Source organism: Leopardus geoffroyi, chromosome B2, assembly GCF_018350155.1.
Source record: "Leopardus geoffroyi isolate Oge1 chromosome B2, O.geoffroyi_Oge1_pat1.0, whole genome shotgun sequence".
Lineage (NCBI taxonomy): Eukaryota > Metazoa > Chordata > Mammalia > Carnivora > Felidae > Leopardus > Leopardus geoffroyi.
The window spans coordinates 80,651,559-80,671,675 of NC_059332.1; the positions used below are offsets into that span (position 1 = coordinate 80,651,559).

The 20,117-nt window shown below is 41.6% G+C and overlaps 1 protein-coding gene across 1 annotated transcript in view; it reads right to left on the reverse strand.

The window, feature by feature from the left end:
- The window catches only part of MDN1 (midasin AAA ATPase 1), a 174,349-nt gene extending 154,556 nt beyond the window's left edge, over positions 1–19,793 (reverse strand). Inside the window, exons 1-7 of the mRNA XM_045499022.1 lie at positions 19,484–19,793; positions 11,369–11,595; positions 4,885–5,109; positions 4,258–4,365; positions 3,985–4,177; positions 2,296–2,538; positions 1,923–2,054 (exon numbers count right to left, since the gene is read on the reverse strand). Coding sequence (XP_045354978.1) covers positions 1,923–2,054; positions 2,296–2,538; positions 3,985–4,177; positions 4,258–4,365; positions 4,885–5,109; positions 11,369–11,595; positions 19,484–19,615 — 1,260 coding nt within the window. The 5' untranslated portion in view covers positions 19,616–19,793. The remainder of the gene's footprint in view (positions 1–1,922; positions 2,055–2,295; positions 2,539–3,984; positions 4,178–4,257; positions 4,366–4,884; positions 5,110–11,368; positions 11,596–19,483) is intronic.
- Between the last annotated feature and the right edge of the window lie 324 nt (positions 19,794–20,117).

A 20,117-nucleotide genomic window follows, 5' to 3' on the forward strand; every position in this document is an offset into this window, starting at 1 on the left:
GGATCTAGGGAACATGAGTTTATACAGGAAGTTTAAAAAGAAAAACCAAAGTAAGAAGTCCAAAGAGTCCAGTCTATACAAAATGGGACTCAATGTAGAATTTTATGATGTTTATCAAATATTGGCAAAGGGAGACCAAGATAGAAACTGTCAGTTTGGTCTTGAATCAGGACCTGGTCATCAAGGAATATAATTAACTATAGGACAGGGATGGATCCCTAGGCTCCATCATGGCCTGGATTGACTATCTCTTATGTTCATCTATCTTCTTTGGCTCTAATTCCACAATCCATAATCCTAATGACTTCCCAGGTACCCTGGTATCTAAAAAACATGCCAGGGAAGACAGCACTAGAAAATGAAAAGCCTTAGTTTTGGTGTGGAGAGGAGGAAAAAAAAATGAAGAAGAAAACAGAAAAGAAAGTGAAAACCCTCAGCAAATGTTTGGCCATGTGGTTTATGTTTCAGTTGTATTATTAAGTCTCATTTGTAGGAGTCAGCCTTAGCTCTGAGCTTATTAAGAAAACTAAATTTCTGGTCCTATAAAACTGAGCATTAAGACCTTAGAACATGGTATGTCAATGAGACTCAAGAAACAAAACAAAACAAAACAAAAGGGAGAGAGAGAGAGAGACAGAGACCCTAGAACATGGTAATCATATTATGAGGCCCTACCTGGGCCAGTAATTCCATTACATCTTTACTTCATCAGACTGTAAAATCATCGCAATACACATGTATTTATAGCTACTCCTTCCCCTTCATATTTTCCTAAACCTACATATACAAACACACACACACTCTCACGTTATTCTCCTATCCAAAAGGTACTTTAGGGTTCATGATTAAAAAAAAAAAAAAAAAAAAAAAAATTAAAACCAATCTCAGGAAAATGTGCCCAAGGAAGAATTTTTCATTCTGCAATACATTTTTTTGTCATACTTTACAAAATATAGAGGAAACATGGACTGCCTGCATAGTTATTTTGATACACATAGAAAAGTAATCTTTAAAAAATGAAAATATACGTCCAGTAGATTTTCCTTAATGAAAGCAAGACAAGATACTCTGGTTACATCATCTCTTCTTCATCTGTCCTCAGCCCACTGCTCTATGGATGCCATAGCTAGGAAGTAGGGTCTCAAAGTTCTCAGTCCATCTGTAACATTGGTAAGATGTTTCCCACAAGGCCTATTCTTGGAAAGGTTATGACACTAGTCACATAATTTAACTAAAGGAGGAAAAAACTACAGTGAAATTGGTCACATATCCGATTATAGTAGTCCCCCCTATCCACACAGTGTATGTTTCAACACCCCTGGTGGATGTTTGAAATTGTGGATAATACAGATCCCTATTTACAGTATACTTTTTCTTACACAAACATACCTATGATAAAGTTTAACATAAACTGGCAAGGTAAGAGATTAACAACAATAACTAACAGTAAAATAGAATAATTCTAACAACATACTATAAAAAAGATATGTGAATGGAGTCTCTCTTTCTCAAAGTATCTTATTGTACTGTACTTACCCTTCTTGTGGAGACGAAAGATGATAAAATGCCTAGGTAACAGTGAGGTGAATGACCGAGGCACTGTGACATAGCGTCAGGCTACTACTAACCTTCAGAAGACACAGGAGGAGAATCATTTGCTTCAGGACCGTGGGTAACCACAGGTAACTGAACGGCAGATAAGGGGGGACTACTCTACTGAATGAAATAGCACCAGTGGAATTTTATCAATTTTCTATCAAAAGAGACAAGCCAAGTAATCCTACCTCAAACCAGATTAGGTAGGCAACCATGAATGAGCTTCTTGCAAAACATACCATCTCAAATCAAACACCTCCCAGAATCACTATTAACCAAATGCTCTTCAAAGGTAGAATCAGCAAATAATTAGTGACATGACATACCACATCTAAAGGGGCATAGTCAATATCCTCCAGAAGGATCCAGTGTCCCTTTGTGGCTGCCTGTGTCAGGGTACCAGGTTGCCACACAAACTCTCCTGGGACATCTGTGCAGCGATACATTCCCAACAGCATCTACAGGAAGAGGTTAAAGTAATTACTGACACCACATATCTGAGATACCAATTGCTATAACCTTTGATTAATTGTTAAACTTCTATACAGAAATAAGCAGGCACTTGAGGTTTTTACAGCTTGGTCCCATCAGTTATGAAGAAGACCAAGGACTATTCTCACATCCCTTAGCAAAAACAATACTTTAATGCAAACATTTATAAGCATGCTAATCCACCAAAACCTGCCATTTCTTAATTACCTTACTGTCGGTCTGATCTCCAAGCTGGACTTTAAGAAGCTGAGGGGGCTTCCTTCTACCCGTCATTGCACCTAAGTATTCAACTAAGGAAGTTTTGCCACATCCTATCGGTCCTTCCAACAACACAGCATTCTGAGAAGCCACTGCCATAGCCAGCGTCTGAAGATTTTTGCAGATTGAATCAACCAGCACATAAGACCTAAAGGCCAGCTCCTGTTCACGAGAAGAACTTCTATTACTAGCCTAAGGAGGCAAGTGAAAAATAAAAGGCATGTCAACAGTCTTTCCTCCAAAGGGTACACATTAGTTTCTACAACAATGCTTCCACTGACTTTACATAAACCTCTAAATTACTAGTATCAGAACTATAGTAACCGTAGGTAGGTTACCCAAAATAGGATCTTTTTCCTTCTGGCAGAAATTTGCTAACAAATTTAAGGAAAGTCTCCCAAAGTTTAAGAAGTCAAAAAAGTTGACACATGAGGGATGGGGGCAAACCTAATCTCATGAAGAGATTTTTATTTGTTTTCCTTCCTCTCGCCACATTCTAAGATTTCATTATCTAAGATCAAGAATGTAAACAATAGGGGTGCCTGGGTGGCTCAGTCGGTTAAGCGGCCGACTTTGGCTCAGGTTCCTGAATTCTCTGCAGAGCTGTTACTCTCAGCAACTTAGCAGGCAGGCTGGGCCATAGCAACCATTCTGTACTTCTGCCCCAGTGCCTAGCCACTGGTACTCAACATCAAACCTACCACAACTAGAATCTTTCCCTATGTTAAAATTCTAATGCTCCAAACCTTATCTATATTAGAAAAATGGTTAGGGTTTGGGGGATCTTAGTGACTAGAGGGAAACACAAGGGCCTGCGGAAGCGCTGGTGTCCTAGTGCTAGGTACGTAGATATATTCAGTTTATGAATAATCATTGAGCTGTACATTTAAGATGTGCATTTTTAAAATGCATATTATGCTTTTTTTTTTTAAACTGTACTACCCAATGGATAAACCAATGGTTCAAGGAATGACCCAGGTCTTCTTCCAAAAAGAAAACTGGGTGAACCTGACCATCACACAAAGTGACAACTAAAAACTGGCTGCGAATAGCTTCAGATTACAGAGCTAGATTTTGATCTATAAGCTTTTCCAAAGTGTGGGTCTGGAGCCATATTTTTGGAAAGAAGCTCATTTCATATGACAGGGGGAAAGCTCACTACAGTTACTAGTCTCCTACCTAACAAGCAAAAAGAATATTCTGAAAAAAAGAGGTTGCTGGGAGTTATACCTGGGCCTGGCACCGTCTCTACAAAGGGCAGCCCATGGGTCTCTGGGCCAGTCATTCTACCTTTGTTTTACATAAATATGGTATCACAACATGTGCTACCCAACTTCACAGAGTTACTGTAGCAAGTAAATAAGAGAGTATATGGAAGTGCTTTGCTAACGTTAAAAGCATCACATCGACATCATTAGACTTTCTAATTTAACATCAAACAGAGACAAAGAAACTATCAGAGAAGAGGACCCTGGGTAAATTTTCCTTAATCTGTTCTGAATAGTTCTGTACATGGAACAGCAATTTGGAAAACTCAACTCGGCTCACACCTATAACACACAGTCCAGCCAAGGAAAAAAGCACACTCAATGTTTAAGAGGGGAGAAGAGGACACACATCCCACTAATGCCAATATACCTGCTCTCCAGGGGCTGGTGGCTGCCCAGGCAGCACCACGCCACAGACAGCAGTCACCCTGGCAGAGAGATCAGCTGAAACAAGATGGCCCTGTAAGTACTGCAGCTCTTTCTCCTTACGCCAAAGGGAGGCTTCTGGATTAGCCAAAACCAAGGCCTTCTCCAAGTCCTGCAGCTGGGCCTCTTCCAATAACCTGAGGAAAATGAGTCTCTCATTAGTTACTTTAATGCACAGTAAGGCTACATCAAGATCTCCAGGAATCCTCCTTCTTACCTTAACCTGAAATGGATCAGTTCCTCACTATTAAAAATCTTCTTAAGGAATGATAACTTGTGCTCTTCATTCATACAGGTGACCAAAGCAAGACAATTGGCTGTGTACCTGGAGAAAACCAAAGTATACATAAACTTAGGAAAAGCAATTGATTCTCAAGAAAAAAGAAAATTTTCTCGCCAACTAAACATTAGAAAAGGGAATCTTAGGAGTGCCTGGCTGGCTTAGTGGATAGAGCATGTAACTCTTGATTTCAGGGTTCTAAGTTCGAGCCCCATGTTGGGTGTAGAGATTACTAAAAACTTAAATTAAAAAAAGAAAAACTTTAAAAAGAAAAAAAGGAAATCTTATAGAATTAATACATTTCAATACATTTGAGAGTAGAAAATACAAATCAAGTATGATGAATTCACCCGATAGAACTTGAAAAAGGTAGAACTCCATTAAGTATCATCTCATTTGCCACTGAGGAGATGCATGATTAAGGAAAGGAACGAGGAACCCAAAAGGTACCAGAACTAAAACAACACATTTTACATAGCTTCCTTTCCTGCCTCATCACAGAACTCTACACTCCTTATACCACCCCCACACTTGAAGCACCAGAAAATTCCAGGAGCTACACACCAGCGGACCAAGGTGTCATGGCTTCTGAGGAGAGGGACACACACACTCCAGTCCCAGAGCTCCCGGAATACAGACTGCTCGTTCTGCAGAAACTTGTAAGCTGCTTCCATTAGGTCCCGGAGCTTCATCCGCCTGCGCCCATAGCGGACTGGATTAGCATCTGAACTCTCTAGGAAGAGTCTTTGGAAGACTGGAGAAGTGTCCTTGAAATACCTCAGGGCAAACCTTCAGAAAAAGAAATTTTTTTCATTTGTTGGTGAGCATTTCAAAGTATGCTTTTCTACTTTGAGACAGGCCAGCAGAATACAACAGGAATTTCCAAGGGTCTGAGAATAAAGAGACAAATAGTGAAGCTACCCAATCCTAAGACTGTGTCCTGTTCAAATTCAGGAACCAGGACAATGGCATGAGATGTCTAAGAGGATACAAAACCATAGGTACTTATTGCAAGTGTTTTCCACTGAAAATGCACTAGTTTTCAATAAACATTTATTGACCTCTCACTAGAAGCCAGATGCTGTTAAGTTCCAGGAGTACAAAACCAAGGAGATACTTTCCTTGAGGAGCTTGCTATCTACCAAGGAAGACAGTCACTTACAGAAACAAGAGGCACAAAGAAAAAAGATTCAGCTAAACCAACAGGGCTCGGCGGGGGGGAGTCAAGAAGAGATGCTTTGGTTGCATCTGAAGATGAGAACAGATTTCTGTGGAACACAAAAGGCAGGCAGTAAAACTGGAAAAGATGGAAGGAAGTTCTTTATACATTCTGGATATTAATCCCCTAATGGATAGGTGACTTGGAAATATTTTCTCCCAATCTGTACATTGTCTCTTCATTCTTGTTTCCTTGGCGGTGCTGAAGCTTTTTAGTTTGATGTCCCATTCGTCTATTTTTGTTTTAGTTGCTTGTGCTTTTGGTTTCATCCAAAAAAAAAATCACTGTGAAATCTAGTATTAGGAAGCAATCTCTTCCATCAGCCTGTTCCAGAGTTGCAAACTTTTACAAGAACTTAGTGAACTAGTGGTCAGTAACAGAGTCTTCAGGAGCCCACTGGGAATGAGACAGAGCAGCTGCAGGGGCCATTCGAATCTGCTTTCCAGAGTGATTTGCACTGAAGCACCAGGGAAACATACCCCACATCGCTGGCTCAATAAATCCCCAAACATAAAACTGTTATGAGAGGGAGAGAGAATCAGAACTCAGGAGATGGGTGGGAAGGCTTAGACTTCCACAAGCAATCCGGGCAAACAGAAATAGAGGCTTGGTAAGTTAACACTCACAATATTCTGAAGAAGACTGGACAAATGGGACTTAGAAGATTCAGCTGTGGCTCAGAAGAGACCTGGCTGGGGCGCCTGGGTGAGTCAGTCTGTTGAGCGACCGACTTTTGATTTCAGCTCAGGTCATGATCTCACAGTTTGTGGGTTTGTGAGATTGAGCCTTGTGCATCGGGCTCTGTGTGGACAGTGCAGAGTCTGCTTAGGATTCTCTCTCTCCCTCTCTCTGCCCCTCCTCTACTCACATGCATATACACTACCTCTCTCAAAATAAATAAACTTAAAAAGAAAAAGAGAGAAACCTGGCAGAGTGAGAAAAAGAAAAGAGATTTAAGAGGTAACATATCACACTGTTAATAACAATTATCTCTAAAAAGTAGGATTTCAGGGTGAAATTCCAGGACTTCCACTTTTTGCAATTCTGTATTGTTATTATTTAAATGTATCACCTTTGAAATTAAAAACAAAAACAGGACTTTTTTTTTTTTCTCCACAAGGATGCTGTGAGAATAAGTACAATCATTCTTTGGGGGAGAGAGGCTGGTATTCCACTAGCTCAGAGGCAGATGATGTTGGCAGCACATGTGAAACCAGCCGGCAGTAACAAACAGAGAAGCAGCAGCCAAGTGGTCAACCTGACTCAGGGTTGACCTTCCTTCCTTGAGGAAGACCGGGGGAAATAAGCCGAGTGCACTGGCAATGGCCTACATCTGTGCGGCCAGTGCAAGGAAGAGAATTGTGGTCCACCATAAAAATACAAAAGGGAACTGGTCAATATTCTCTCCCAAACTTACTTAACTACAGCACCCTTTTCTCCAAAGACCCATCGCTTTCAGGGAGTGCTCTAAAATTCTGATCTAAACAACAATAAAGCATTTTTAGCCAGAGAATAACATGATCAGTTTTTGCCTTAGAGAATATCCAAAGATTGAGGAGAAGTTCTCTTTCCTGGAGTAAGATAGTCATAAGGCCTAAAATACAGCAAGGAATATCACCCAGTTAAACATCTAATCTTGGATGAGCCACTCGGGCAACTCATCAGTCTTTCCAGCATCCAGAAGTAAGACCTGCAGTCCAGTCCTGGCTCTGACAGAGCTACTTAGTTTACTTCTCTAAAGATTTGAAATAAGACTAACAGTGCCTTAAGATGTTACAGTATAAAGATTGAAGGGTGCTTAAATGGCTCAGTTGGAAGAACACATGACTCTAGATTTTTTTTTTATTAATTTTTTTTTAACATTTATTTATTTTTGAGACAGAGAGAGACAGAGCATGAATGGGGGAGAGTCAGAGAGAGAGGGAGACACAGAATCCGAAACAGGCTCCAGGATCTGAGCTGTCAGCACAGACCTGATGCAGGGCTCAAACTCACGGACCGCGAGATCATGACCTGAGCCGAAGTCGGACGCTCAAACGACTGAGCCACCCAGTCGCCCCCACATGACTCTAGATTTTGAGCTGTTAGTGTGGAGCCCGATGTGGGGCCTGAACTCACAAACTATGAGATCACGACCTGAGCTGAAACCAAGAGTCAGATGCTTAACTGACCGAGCCACCCAGGTGCCCCAAAAAGTAAAATCTTTGGGGGAAAAACAAAACAAAAAAAAGAACTTGGAAACCTAGTATGTTAGAATAGAGAAAGAATCAATACACCAGGATTGCACTCACAAAGTCCTGACAAAAAATTTGCCAAAAAGTAAAACGTGTTCAAGGATTCTAGAATCAAAAACAATGAACAAACAACAACAAAATGGTAATTATGTGAAGTGAAAGACGTGTTAACTGACCTTACTGTGGCAAATATTTCACAATATGTACATGTATCAAATCACTATGTTTTCTACCTTCAATTTATACAATATTGTATGTCAATAAAAAGATATCTCAATTGAATCAATAAAGCTGGGCAGGGGAAGGGGGAACACAGTAATGAACAAATAATATAAGCAAGATTAAAAAAAAGAAATGTTTAAGGGGCGCCTGGGTGGCTCAGTTGGTTAAGCGTCCGACTTCGGCTCAGGTCATGATCTCACGGTTCATGGGTTCTAGCCCCGCAATCAGGCTCTGTGTTGACAGCTCAGAGCCTGGAACCTGCTTTGGATTCTATGCCTCCCTCTCTCTCTGCCCCTCCCCCGCTCATTCATATCTCTCTCTCTCTCTCTGTCAAAAAAAATAAACATTAAAAAAATTAAAAAAAAAAAAAAAAAAAGAAATGTTTAAGACTACTAAAGAACCTCATGGAAGCCCCAAACACCTTGGGCTCAGAAAGAGATATGTACCAGTAAATGAAGGGCAAGCACTAGGATTCTAGGGAGCTTGACTGGGATCCTCCTTTCCAGTCTGTCTCTCTCTCTCTCTTTTTTCCTAGATCTTCATTGCCATCCTATTTCTCTTCTCTTCATTTTTTTTTCTTCCCTCTTCCTCCACAATCTGCCACAATACAAAACTTTCTCTGATTTTTAAGAGGATAACATTCATTCTTCTTTAATGATTTTCTTGCTCCCCTTAAGTATTTGGCTAACATCTCTATTAGCATTATATTCAATTGTTTGCAAAATACAACAACCCATTATACTGGACTTTTCTTACCCCCATGATGTGGCCCCAAGAGAGGTCTTCTATATTTATCTACTGAATGAATGACTGTATCCTATCTAAATATATTTGGTATATCCCTAACACATTAGGTATATTTCCTCTACAGAGGAAATTTAGGGCACATGCTGAACTAATGAGCTACAATTCTTAAAACTGAAAATCAAAATCTCATTCTATATCATTGTCTATAATTCATTTCACATCATGTATTGATTCATTTACACATAGCTCTTTTTTTTTATGGCTTGTTTTTAAGTTACTCTAGCACAAGAAACTTCATAAACTGCATTATATAATTTTTGAAATAAGGTGGGAGTGTAAATAAAATATACTGCCTTGGCAAAATGAAAAGAAGAAAAAGTAGGGGTGTGCTCTGTGTTCACATGCATTTCATAAGAACATAAAGTGCAAAGCGGATGGGAAACCAGATGTAACTAACCCATCATTTTAATGATTCTCAAACACAATCCAGATGAATGGATAAAGAAATTGTGGTTTATATACACAATGGAATACTACGTGGCAATGAGAAAAAATGAAATATGGCCCTTTGTAGCAACGTGGATGGAACTGGAGAGTGTGATGCTAAGTGAAATAAGCCATACAGAGAAAGACAGATACCATATGGTTTCACTCTTATGTGGATCCTGAGAAACTTAACAGGAACCCATGGGGGAGAGGGAGGAAAAAAGAAAAAAAAAGAGGTTAGAGTGGGAGAGAGCCAAAGCATAAGAGACTGTTAAAAACTGAGAACAAACTGAGGGTTGATGGGGGGTGGGAGGGAGGAGAGGGTGGGTGATGGGTATTGAGGAGGGCACCTTTTGGGATGAGCACTGGGTGTTGTATGGAAACTAATTTGACAATAAATTTCATATAATAAAAAAAAAAAAAAAAAAAAAAAAAAAACACAATCCAGAAGCACTGTACCACAAAGGCCTAGGAGAAACGGGGGTTCAAGTTACCCACACGTCAATTCTATATAGTAAGTACAGGGCAGTCAGTACACATTATGAAATGGTACCACAGTCAAGTACATCAATGAGTACTAAGTGAGGCCACAATCTCAACCTTCAATCAACCCACAGCTTATGTTCCTAATTACCACGTATAATGATGATATTTGCTGTATATCTTCTAGTTCCATTAAACTGGGCCTATTTTTCCCCCTCCCCTTTTAGAAAAGCTCATACAGGGGTACCTGGGTGGCTCTGTGGGTTAAGCGTCCGACTTCAGCTCAGGTCATGATCTCACGACTTGTGAGTTTGAGTCCTGCATTGGGCTCTGTGCTAACATTTCAGAGCCTAGAGCCTGGAGCCTGCTTCACACTCTGTGTCTCCCTCTCTCTCTGCCCCTCCCCCGCTCATGCTCGCTCTCTCTCGCTCGAGCGCGCGCGCTCTCTCTCTCTCTCTCACTCTGTTTCAAAAATAAATAAACGTTAAAAAAAAAAAAGAAAATCTCATACAAATTATGGTTTTCTGCCAAGAGTTCAGTTCTTATTCCCTTCATTCGTGAACCAGATTAGAGATCATACTTCTAAGAAAGCCAAATGAAAACTAATAAATAAGGAATGGATATAAGGGATACTCTTATTAGTTGCAAAGATACTATTCAAGTTTAGAGTGAAAGTTCTTCACCTTCTCAATTAAAAAAACCCTAATACTCATTTTGCTGGCCCTTTACTCCATACCAACAGTATTTTGCTATTAATTTAAAAGACAAAGGCAGATACAGTGGTACGTGCCTGTAGCCCCCGCTGTTCAGGTGGATGAGGCAGGAGGAGGATTGCTGGGCTATAGTTCTTGACTGCAATGCACTATGCTGATCTGGTGCACAATAAGTTTGGCATCAATATGGTCACCTCTCAGAAGTAGGGGACCACCAGGCTGCCTAAGGAAGGGTGAACCAGCACAGGCTGGACACAGAGCAGATCAGAAGAGAAATACATTAGGGGTGCCTGGGTGGTTCAGTGGGTTAAGTGTCCGACTTCAGCTCAGGTCATGATCTTGCAGTTCGCGAGTTCAAGCCCCGTGTCAGGCTCTGTGCTAACAGCTCGGAGCCTGGAGCCTGCTTCGGATTCTGTCTCCCTCCTTCTCTGCCCCTCCCCTGCTTGAGCTCTGTCTCTCCCTCTCTCTCAAAAATAAATAAAGATTAAAAAAAAAATTTTTTTTTTTTTTTTTAAAGAGAAATACATTAGAATCCAGTTCTAATACAACTTCTCACAAAACTGCTTTGGACAGATTATAGAAAGTTAGAAAGGACACCACAGCTCTTCTAACGTCACCCTTCAGCTACTCCAGCAAGCAGTCATCTGAAATGGATGCTATAAGAGCCTCAGATGAAACTCTTTAAATCTGCCTCATCTCACCAGATGATATAATTCTTGAAGCCAAGGAACACATCATGGCCAGTTTTCCAGACCCATCCTGATGGCCAAGACTTCAAAGAAACCTAGTAAATGGTCACTAAATTGTTAATAAACAGTACCACTTACCTTCCTTCTTTCTTGTATTTCTCCTCTTCCCTTCTCAGCTCACACCCCTTTACTTTCCAGGAGACAGCAGGTTCTACTACCTCAAGGAGAGAAGTGAAGAATAAAACTGTTACTCACGGGAGGACGTCAGGATGGTTACAAATGAGTTTGCTCATTGACACACAGAGCCGTTCGTGTAGATCGTGGTTGATTTGGCCTCCGGCTTTAATGGCTTCAGCATTCCTTTCCAACAAATCCAAAAGAAGAGGTCGCAGCTGGCGACCAACCAGCACAGTACAGTCTTTATCCAGAAGTAATTGTGCTAAGGTGCTCAGGATACACTGGCGATCTTGAGGTGTCCACACCTGAGAGAAAGGCAAAACAATGTATCTATGTAAATGCTGCTTGTTAGCACTGCTGCAAAAGGGAAAAAGTCCTAGCTTAGAATCAAAACATCCAATTTCCACATATCATAAATGAGTTTATCTTATAAAACATAGAAAAGGGCTTTGCAATAGAAGAGTGCAGTTAATTTAACGTGAAAGGCTGTTATAAAGAAGTTTCAGTCCACTGAGGTTTGAGGAAAAGGACTGATACCTGAATTCCATGTAAAATGCTACCGTCTCATATTGCTAGTGTGCACGCGGGTCTACACAACCCCTGCTGCCGACAATGAGACAGCAGGTTTAAAATACTCACCAAGTCCAACGCTATGAGTTTATGCTAAGGCGTTTCACACAAAACATTTACCTATTAAGACTGAAGCTTGAGCACAACCTAAATACCCCCATGCAAAAATATAACAATTTTTTCCAAAGTTCTCTCTCAAAAAAGGTCACCTTACACCTGAGCTCTTATGAAGTCTTTCAAATTATAGGGCATTCACTCATAAAAACACCTAGGTTTTTTTTGTTTTGTTTTGTTTTGTTTTTTTTGAGAAAGAGAGAGAGAGCTCACACACACATGTGTGAGCACACACTCAAGGGACAGAGGTAAAGGGAGAATCTTAAGCAGGCTCCATGCCCCATGTGAGGCTCCATCTCACAACCATGAAATCATGACCTGAGCCGAAATCAAGTGTTGGATGCTTAACCAAATGAGCCACGCAAGTGCTCCAAAAATTCCTAATTCTTTTTTTGAAAAAAAATTTTTTTAATGTTTATTTATTTTTGAGACAGAGAGAGACAGAGCACGAGTGGGGGAGGGGCAAAGAGAGAGACACAGAATCCGAAACAGGCTTCAGGCTCTGAGCTGTCAGCACAGAGCCCGATGCGGGGCTCAAACCCACGAACCATGAGATCATGACCTGAGCCGAAGTCAGACGCTCAACCAACTGAGCCACCCAGGAGCCCCAAAAAATTCCTAATTCTGAACAAAGCACTGAGTGGGGAAAGATGTTATTTTGGAACAATTTCTATCAATATTAGTCCTGCAAGGAAATTTTAACAGATTTGGTCATGATTCACAGGGGCATGCTATGAAGCCCTCTAAAGATATCATTCAAAAAAAGTAGATAGTAAGTGGTTATATTGTGAAGAAAAAGAAACACATCACTTACAAAATGAATGAAAAAAAGTGCAACTGTCCTGGACATATTATATAGAAACTTGTGAGTTGGGAAAAAAGTCTCCAGAGAGAATATCACTTCATGAACCTTCTCTTGAAAAGATAATCGGGAAAACAGGGTTAGATGAATCAGATACTAAAAATAGGAAAAGGGGCGGGTGGGGTGGTTCAGTCAATTAAACACCAGACCCTTGATTTCAGCTCAGGTTGTCTCAAGGTCATGAGATGCAGATCAAGCCCCGAGGTCAGGCTCTGTGCTGGGTGTGGAGCCTACTTAAGATTCTCTCCGCCCCTGAGGGAAATGAGGAAGGGGCGCCTGGGTGGCTCAAGGAGTTAAGCATCCGACTCTTGATACTCTTGATCTTGGCTCAGGTCTTCATCTCAGGGTCCTGAGTTCCAGCCCCACACTGGACTCCACGCTGAGTGTGGAGCCTACTTAAAAAAAAAGAAAACAAGATACTTAGCCTTTTTTTCTTTTTTGAAGTAAGCTCTATACCCAATGTGGGACTTGAACTCATAGCTCCGAGATCAAGAGTCACATGCTCCATCAACTGAGTCAGCCGGGTACCCCTCAGTGTTTAACTTTAAAACAAGTAGTTGTACCAGTTTACACCTACCAGCAATGTCTGAGACCTCTGGTTGCCACATAACTTCACCACCACATAGTATGGTCAGTTGAAATTTTAGTCATTTTAGAGAAGGGGGAATGGAATCTGGTGTTTTATCTGAATTTCTCTGATGCCAAAGATGTTGAGAATTTTTTCAAGTGTTTAATGGCCATTTATTTATCATCTGTTGTACATTTGTTCAATCTTTTATCCATTTAATTTTTTTTTTTTTTTAGCATTTATTCATTTTTGAAAGACAGAGAGAGACAGAGCATGAGCAGGGGAGGGGCAGAGAAAAAGGGAGAAATAGGATCTGAAGCAGGCTCTAGACTCTGAGCTATCGGCATAGAACCCGACATGGGGCTCGAACTCACAGACCGAGAGATCATGACATGAGCTGAAGTCAGACGGTGAACTGACTGAGCCACACAGGTGCCCCATCTTTTATCCATTTTGAAACTGGGTTGTTCACATATTAACTGTGATGCTAGCTATTAAGTTTTTGTAGATGCTCTGTATCAGCTTGAGGATGTTTTGTTCTATTGCTAACTTGTTTCTGTTTTATTCCTAGCTTGTTTTTCTTGAGTGGGCTTTGGTAATTTATATTCTTCAAACACTGATTTCATAAATTGTTCATTATTAGTAACTTACCTTTTTTTAAATTTTTTTAAATGTTTATTTTTGAGAAAGAGAGACAATGCAAGCAGAGGAGTGGCAGAGAGAGAGGGAGACCGTCTGAAGCAAGCTCCAGGCTCCAAGCTGCCAGCACAGAGCCTGACATGGAGCTTGAATCCAAGACCATGAGATCATGACCTGAGGCGAAGTCGGCACCCAGATGTCCCCTCCCTCAATTTGTTTAAATCATGATTCAGATCAAATGATTTTCTGACTCAGTGATTGTTCTTTAACCATCTTTTTTTTTTTTTTTTTTTCTTTAACATTTAGGGATTTTTCCCACTATCTTTTGGTTGTTTTTTTCCTTCCTTAATTTAATTCCATTGGGATCATTGAATATACCATGCATGATTTTAATTCTCCTAAATTTATTGAAACTTGTTTAATCAATCAGAATATGGTCTATCTTGGGGAGTGTTCCAGATGTGCAGAATATGTATCCTACAGTTACTGGGCACAGCAATCTAGAAATGTCAGGTCAAGTTTGTTGATAGTGGGTCTTCTACATGCTTAGAGATTTTCTGTATTTGTTCTATCAATTAATCAGGATAGAGTGTCAAAGTCTCCAATTATAATTGTGAATTTGTCCATTTTTCCTTTTCTGTCACTTTTTGATTCACATATTTTGATACTCTGTTATTAGGCACATATATATTTAGAGTTTCTTTCTTAATTTTGCACTACTGATATTTGGAGCTGGATAATTCTTTGTGGAAGCTGTCCCATGCATTGTAACATATTTAGCAGCATCTCTGCCCTCTAAACACTATATGCCAAAAGCAACCCCACCAACAGTTGTGATAACCAAAAAATGTCTCCAGATTTGCCCTTGGGGGAAAAATTGCCCCAGTTGAGAACCACTGCATTGGATTTAAAAGTATTTCAAACAAAAACTGGAAAAAAAGTTGAGAGAAAAAAAACTTTCTTTCATTTTTGTGACAAATTTTCAAAAAATATAAAACACCTCATATGCCACTTAGAAATTTTTATTATAGAGATAATAGGGAGCTTTTATGCAGAACGGTGATAGATTCAGATGTCTTATTCATGACCAGAATAGGGAACCCACAGAGAAAAAAAGTTAAGTTAGTGGTTGCCTGAGGAGCTGTGGGAGAGCACAGTGACTGGGGTGGGAATGGGGGGTGCTACCATCTAAAAGGTATGGGGGCTTCTTTTTGAAATAATGAAAATGTCAGGGCACCTGGCTGGCCCAGTTCAAAGAGCATGCAACTCATGACCTGGGGTCATGAGTTCGAGTCCCATGTTGGGGGACTTTTTTAAATAAAAAAAGAGGGGCTCCTGGGTGGCTCTGTCAGCTAAGCCTAAGCATCCAACTCTTGATCTCAACTCAGGTCATGATCTTATGGTTCATGAGTTCGAGCCCCACATGGGGCTCTGCACTGGCAGTGTGGAGCCTGCTTGGGATTCTCTCTCCCTCCCTCTCTCTCTGCCCCTCCCCTGCTTGCACTCTCTCTCTCAAAATAAATGAACTTAAAAAAAAATTTAAAAATAATTTTAAAAATTACAAAAGAATGAAAATGTCTAAACATCACAGTCTAAAACTGTGGTAACAGTTACACACATCTGTGAAAACAGCAAAAACCACTGAACTATAAATTTAAATGGAAGAAGTATATGGTACCTGAATTATATCTTAATAAAGTGGTTTTTAAAAATTATTATATTGGGGTGCATGGATGACTCAGTCAGTTGAGTGTTCAACTTCAACTCAGGTCATGATCTCAAGGTTTGTGAGTTTGAGCCCCATATCAGCTTCTCTGCTGTCAGCATGGAGCCCACTTTAGATCCTCTCTCCCCCCTCTCTGCCCTTCCCCCACTTGCGAGCACACATACTAGCTCTCTCAAAAATAAACATAAAAAGTATTATTATAGCTCATATGTACTGATTACTGTTTTTCTTTAATTTTTTTAAATGTTTATTTATTGAGACAGACACACAGACAGACCGTGCATGGAGGAGAGGCAGAGAGAGCGGGAGACACAGAATCTGAAGCAGGCTCCAGGCTCCCAGCTGTCAGCACAGAGCCAGACGCAGGGTTCAAACCCATGCATGAACCGCGAGATCACGACCTGAGCTGAAGTCAGATGCCCCTGATTACCTGCTCTGTGCTAGGCATTTTGGTAAGCTCCTCACATGCATTATCTGGATCTTACAACAACCTTACTAATAGCAATAATAATTAAGAACCACTTCTACAAAGAGTGCTTACTATAGTGTAGGCATCTAGTCCTCACAGCAACCCATAAAGCAGGCAATATATCCCTATTTTACAGATAAGGAAACTGAAAAATTAAAAAGGGGTCAAGGTCACAAAGCTAGGAGAACCAAGAATCCGCGTCACAGTCTGGTTCCAGAGCCCCTCCAACTATGTAGTAGCTACCATATGTAATATATCAAGAAATTGTGACTCAGGAGAGTTAGGGAACTTGTTCAAACCCCAAAAGCAATTATGTAAAAGAGAATTTGATCTTTAGCCATACTTCATTCCAATATCCATGCATGCTCTTAAGCATTCTGCTTTTCTTGAACATAGACAGTAATCAAGGAGGTAAGGATGTGTGATATGATTTATCACAACACATTTTTGTTCGGTTCTCAACCCCATTCCAGGCACAGAGCTTCTAAAATCTTTGCAATTTCCTGTGAGCAGAGTGATAAAGGTGTCTTTTGTTATGTTAAGGAGGTGAATTTTGTGGGGGAGGGGGTGGGGGTAGGGTTGCTGTTGTTGTTGTTTTAAGTAAGCTCTAGGCCCAACATGCTGCTTGAATTCACTAGATTGAGATCTACAGTTGCATGCTCTACCTACTGAGCCAGCCAGGCGCCCCAAGGAGGTGAATTTTGCAAAGCACCCAAGGATGGAACTGGCTGCCAAGAGAACCAACCAAGTGATTAGTGTTGGAACTTTCAGTCCCACCCCCACCTCCACCTCAAGGGCCACGGGCTGGTCAATGAATTCCAACACCAATGGCTAAAGTTTTCATCAATTATACCCTATGTAATGAAGCCTCCATAAAAACCCAAAGGGACTTGGTCAGGAGAGCTTCTAGGTTGGTAAAAATATGGATATGTGGAGAAAGTGTCACCTCTGGAGAGGGCATGGAAGCTCTGCACTCCTCACATACCTTGTCCCTATGCATCTCTTCCATCTGGCAGTTCCAGAATTCTATCCTTTCATAACAAACCAGTAATTTAGTAAGTAAAATGTTTGAGTTCTGTGAGCCACTCTAGCAAATTAATCAAACCCAAGGAGGGGGTTGTAGAGAACCTCCAATCCACAGCCAGTTGGTCAGAAGTACAGGTGACAACCTGGACTTTCAAATGGCATTCAGAGGTGGGGAGGGCAGTTTTGAAAGACTCAGCCCTTAACACGTGGGATCTCATGTTATCTCCAAGTAGACAGTGTCAGAATTGAGTTAAATTATAAGACACCCAGTTTGTGTCTGAGAATTGCTTGGAGATGTTGGAAAACCCACACTGGAATGGAGTCAGAACTGTAGGATGGTGGTGACAATAGGGATGAAAAGGAAGTAATAGATTCAATACTGAGTAAATAAAACACGGAAAACTTGGCCATATGTGAAGGAAAAGAAGTGAGAAGAGTGAGGTCATTCAGTTCTCTAAAGTGGATAGGCAGAAGTTGCTGTCACCAGCTGAGACAAAGAACAAAACAAAACAAAACAAAAAACCCACAATCCTAAAGAATTCTTACTTCAGATCCCAATTGCAATGAGAATCATGTTTCAAAAGGCTTTGCTTTCCCATAAAAATTGCTTTGTTTCCAAAAAATAGGATAAATACAGAATGGCAACACAATCAAGTCTTCTGAGTGAAAGGTTTGAAATTAATCATGAAAATGATAAGGAACAAACCGAAAGACATCTCAGGAGAGAATCTGACAATGTGACACACAAAAAAGGGAGAAGCAAAGGTGTCCCAATCTCCTTAATTCAAGTGAACTTTCTAGTAGCTTTCAAGTCTAATACTACTTCTATACAATCTCAGAATTCACATGAGTGATTCTCACACCTGTCAGATTCTCTAAAACTGTATCTAATAAAGGCTACAAACCATTTCCCCTCCCTACCCCCAGTACATAAACATCTATGTTACACCCAATTACAGTGGTAGGGAAACACAAATCCCCTGTTGCTGGTCTATGATCCCTAGTTTCAGAACCTCTGCTCTAAATTCTAACACCCACTTACAGAAAAATACATCTATCAACAATCCATAACTCAGGACTGTCACCAAAAGCTCAGCTCTTACAAAGTGATGATCTCTTTCCTTAGTCCAGCCCACCAAAATCCCTCGGATTCACCAGAGGGAATCACCATGTTTAGTGATTCCCTTCACTGGGGCTCAGAGGCCCCAGGGTATCTCTGACCTTCTCTCCCACCCCTCTTCTCCCCCTCCCCCTGCCCTTTACATGCTCAATTTGTTTTCACCAAACAGAAATGCCTCTCATGTTAGTTCTCTGCAGCTCCAGACCCAAAATACTCCCGTCGCTTCCTGAGCAAAAGGATATATGTGTACACAATGCATTCGTGACTGAATAAATGAGTTCTAGATACGGGAGTTAGAAGGAAAAAAATAAACTAAACACATTTTCTACTCTCTAGAAGTTCAGAGATATTGGGAGTGGGGAAGCATAAAATGGGAAATTAAAATGCAACGTGAAAAGAAAATGCATGATAAAGGTTCTCAACTTAGCAGGGAGTTGAGAGAAGGCTCTTAAAAGGCCAAAACCCCATTTCTTAGAAAATTCTAATCCACATCATAGTCTCTACAGTTAATGTCACACAGCATTAGCTGTCTTGCTTTGTCCTTCAGTTGTTTTCTGTGTTTACGAACGGTCTCCAAAAATAGACGCTAAGTTCCCTGGGGGCAGAGATCGTAACGAATTTCTCTGTCTCCTCACAGAACCATACTGTGCCTCACGCAAAGCAGGAACGCAATCAATACGTGTCAGCCGGCCACAACTAAAGGATGGAGCAGAAAAGAAAAACAGTCACCCAGACTAACAGGGGTGGCTAGACTTGGCACACTTAAGTTAATACACGTCAAGCGGGCAGAGATACAACTTCAATTACAGAAAAACAAACCACATTTCTTTCGGAAGGCCACGTCTGCTACAGAGAGGAGACAGAGGTAGGTTGGAGGAGAATGGAAGGGTCTCTCAGATACACACAAAAGGCTTCTTCCAATTTCCTCAAACACGCGCGGACGTCTCCGCCCCGCACCAGCCCTGCGGAGGGGGCCAGGGTGACAGAACGCCGCTTCTCCCCTCCCTTAAAGTTGCGCGTCTCACTCAGGGTCGCAGGGCACGCGCGAGGGGGGCGGCCGGGAGCGGCCCGGTGTTTTCCCTCTCCCTCCTTCTTTTACCTGCTTGGCCAAGAACCTGCCCAGTTCGCTGCGGCTCTTCTCGTTCTTGGCAGCGAGTAAGCGCAGCGGCGCGGCCGCCACCTCTAGGAAAAGGTGCTCCATGATCGCAGACCCTCCCCCCCCGGCGGTCATCAGCGGTCCCTACTTAGCGCTCGGAGCCCCCGAGCCACCGAGGTCCCGCGCTGGAGGTGCCAGCAACTACGCCCCCGGGGAAACCAGCCACGGTTGCCCCGCAGACACCGGGAGAACTGCAGCACACGTGGGGGAGCACGCGGCGCCCTACGTCATCAGCCCTCGACCACGACCGCCACGGCAAGGCGGCCCCAGCCCCGCCCCCTCAGCAGCGGAAACAGCGGGAGTCACTACCGCCCCAGTTCCGGGAGGACGTTTGAAGTGGGCATCGATATCGTGATTCGGGTCCGACCATTGCAGTGATGGTAGGTCCCGGAGAGAAGGTGTGGTGGGACAGCGAGACAGGAGATTCTACTAGGCCCGGAACTGAGGGAGCCCGTAGCCGCATGTGTTCCTCAGCCCACCGTGCCTCCCTCCTATTGAAATTCACAAGTATGACCAGCACCCCCCCTTGCAGCATTCTTTTTTTTTTTTTTTAATTATTTTAATGTTTATTTATTTT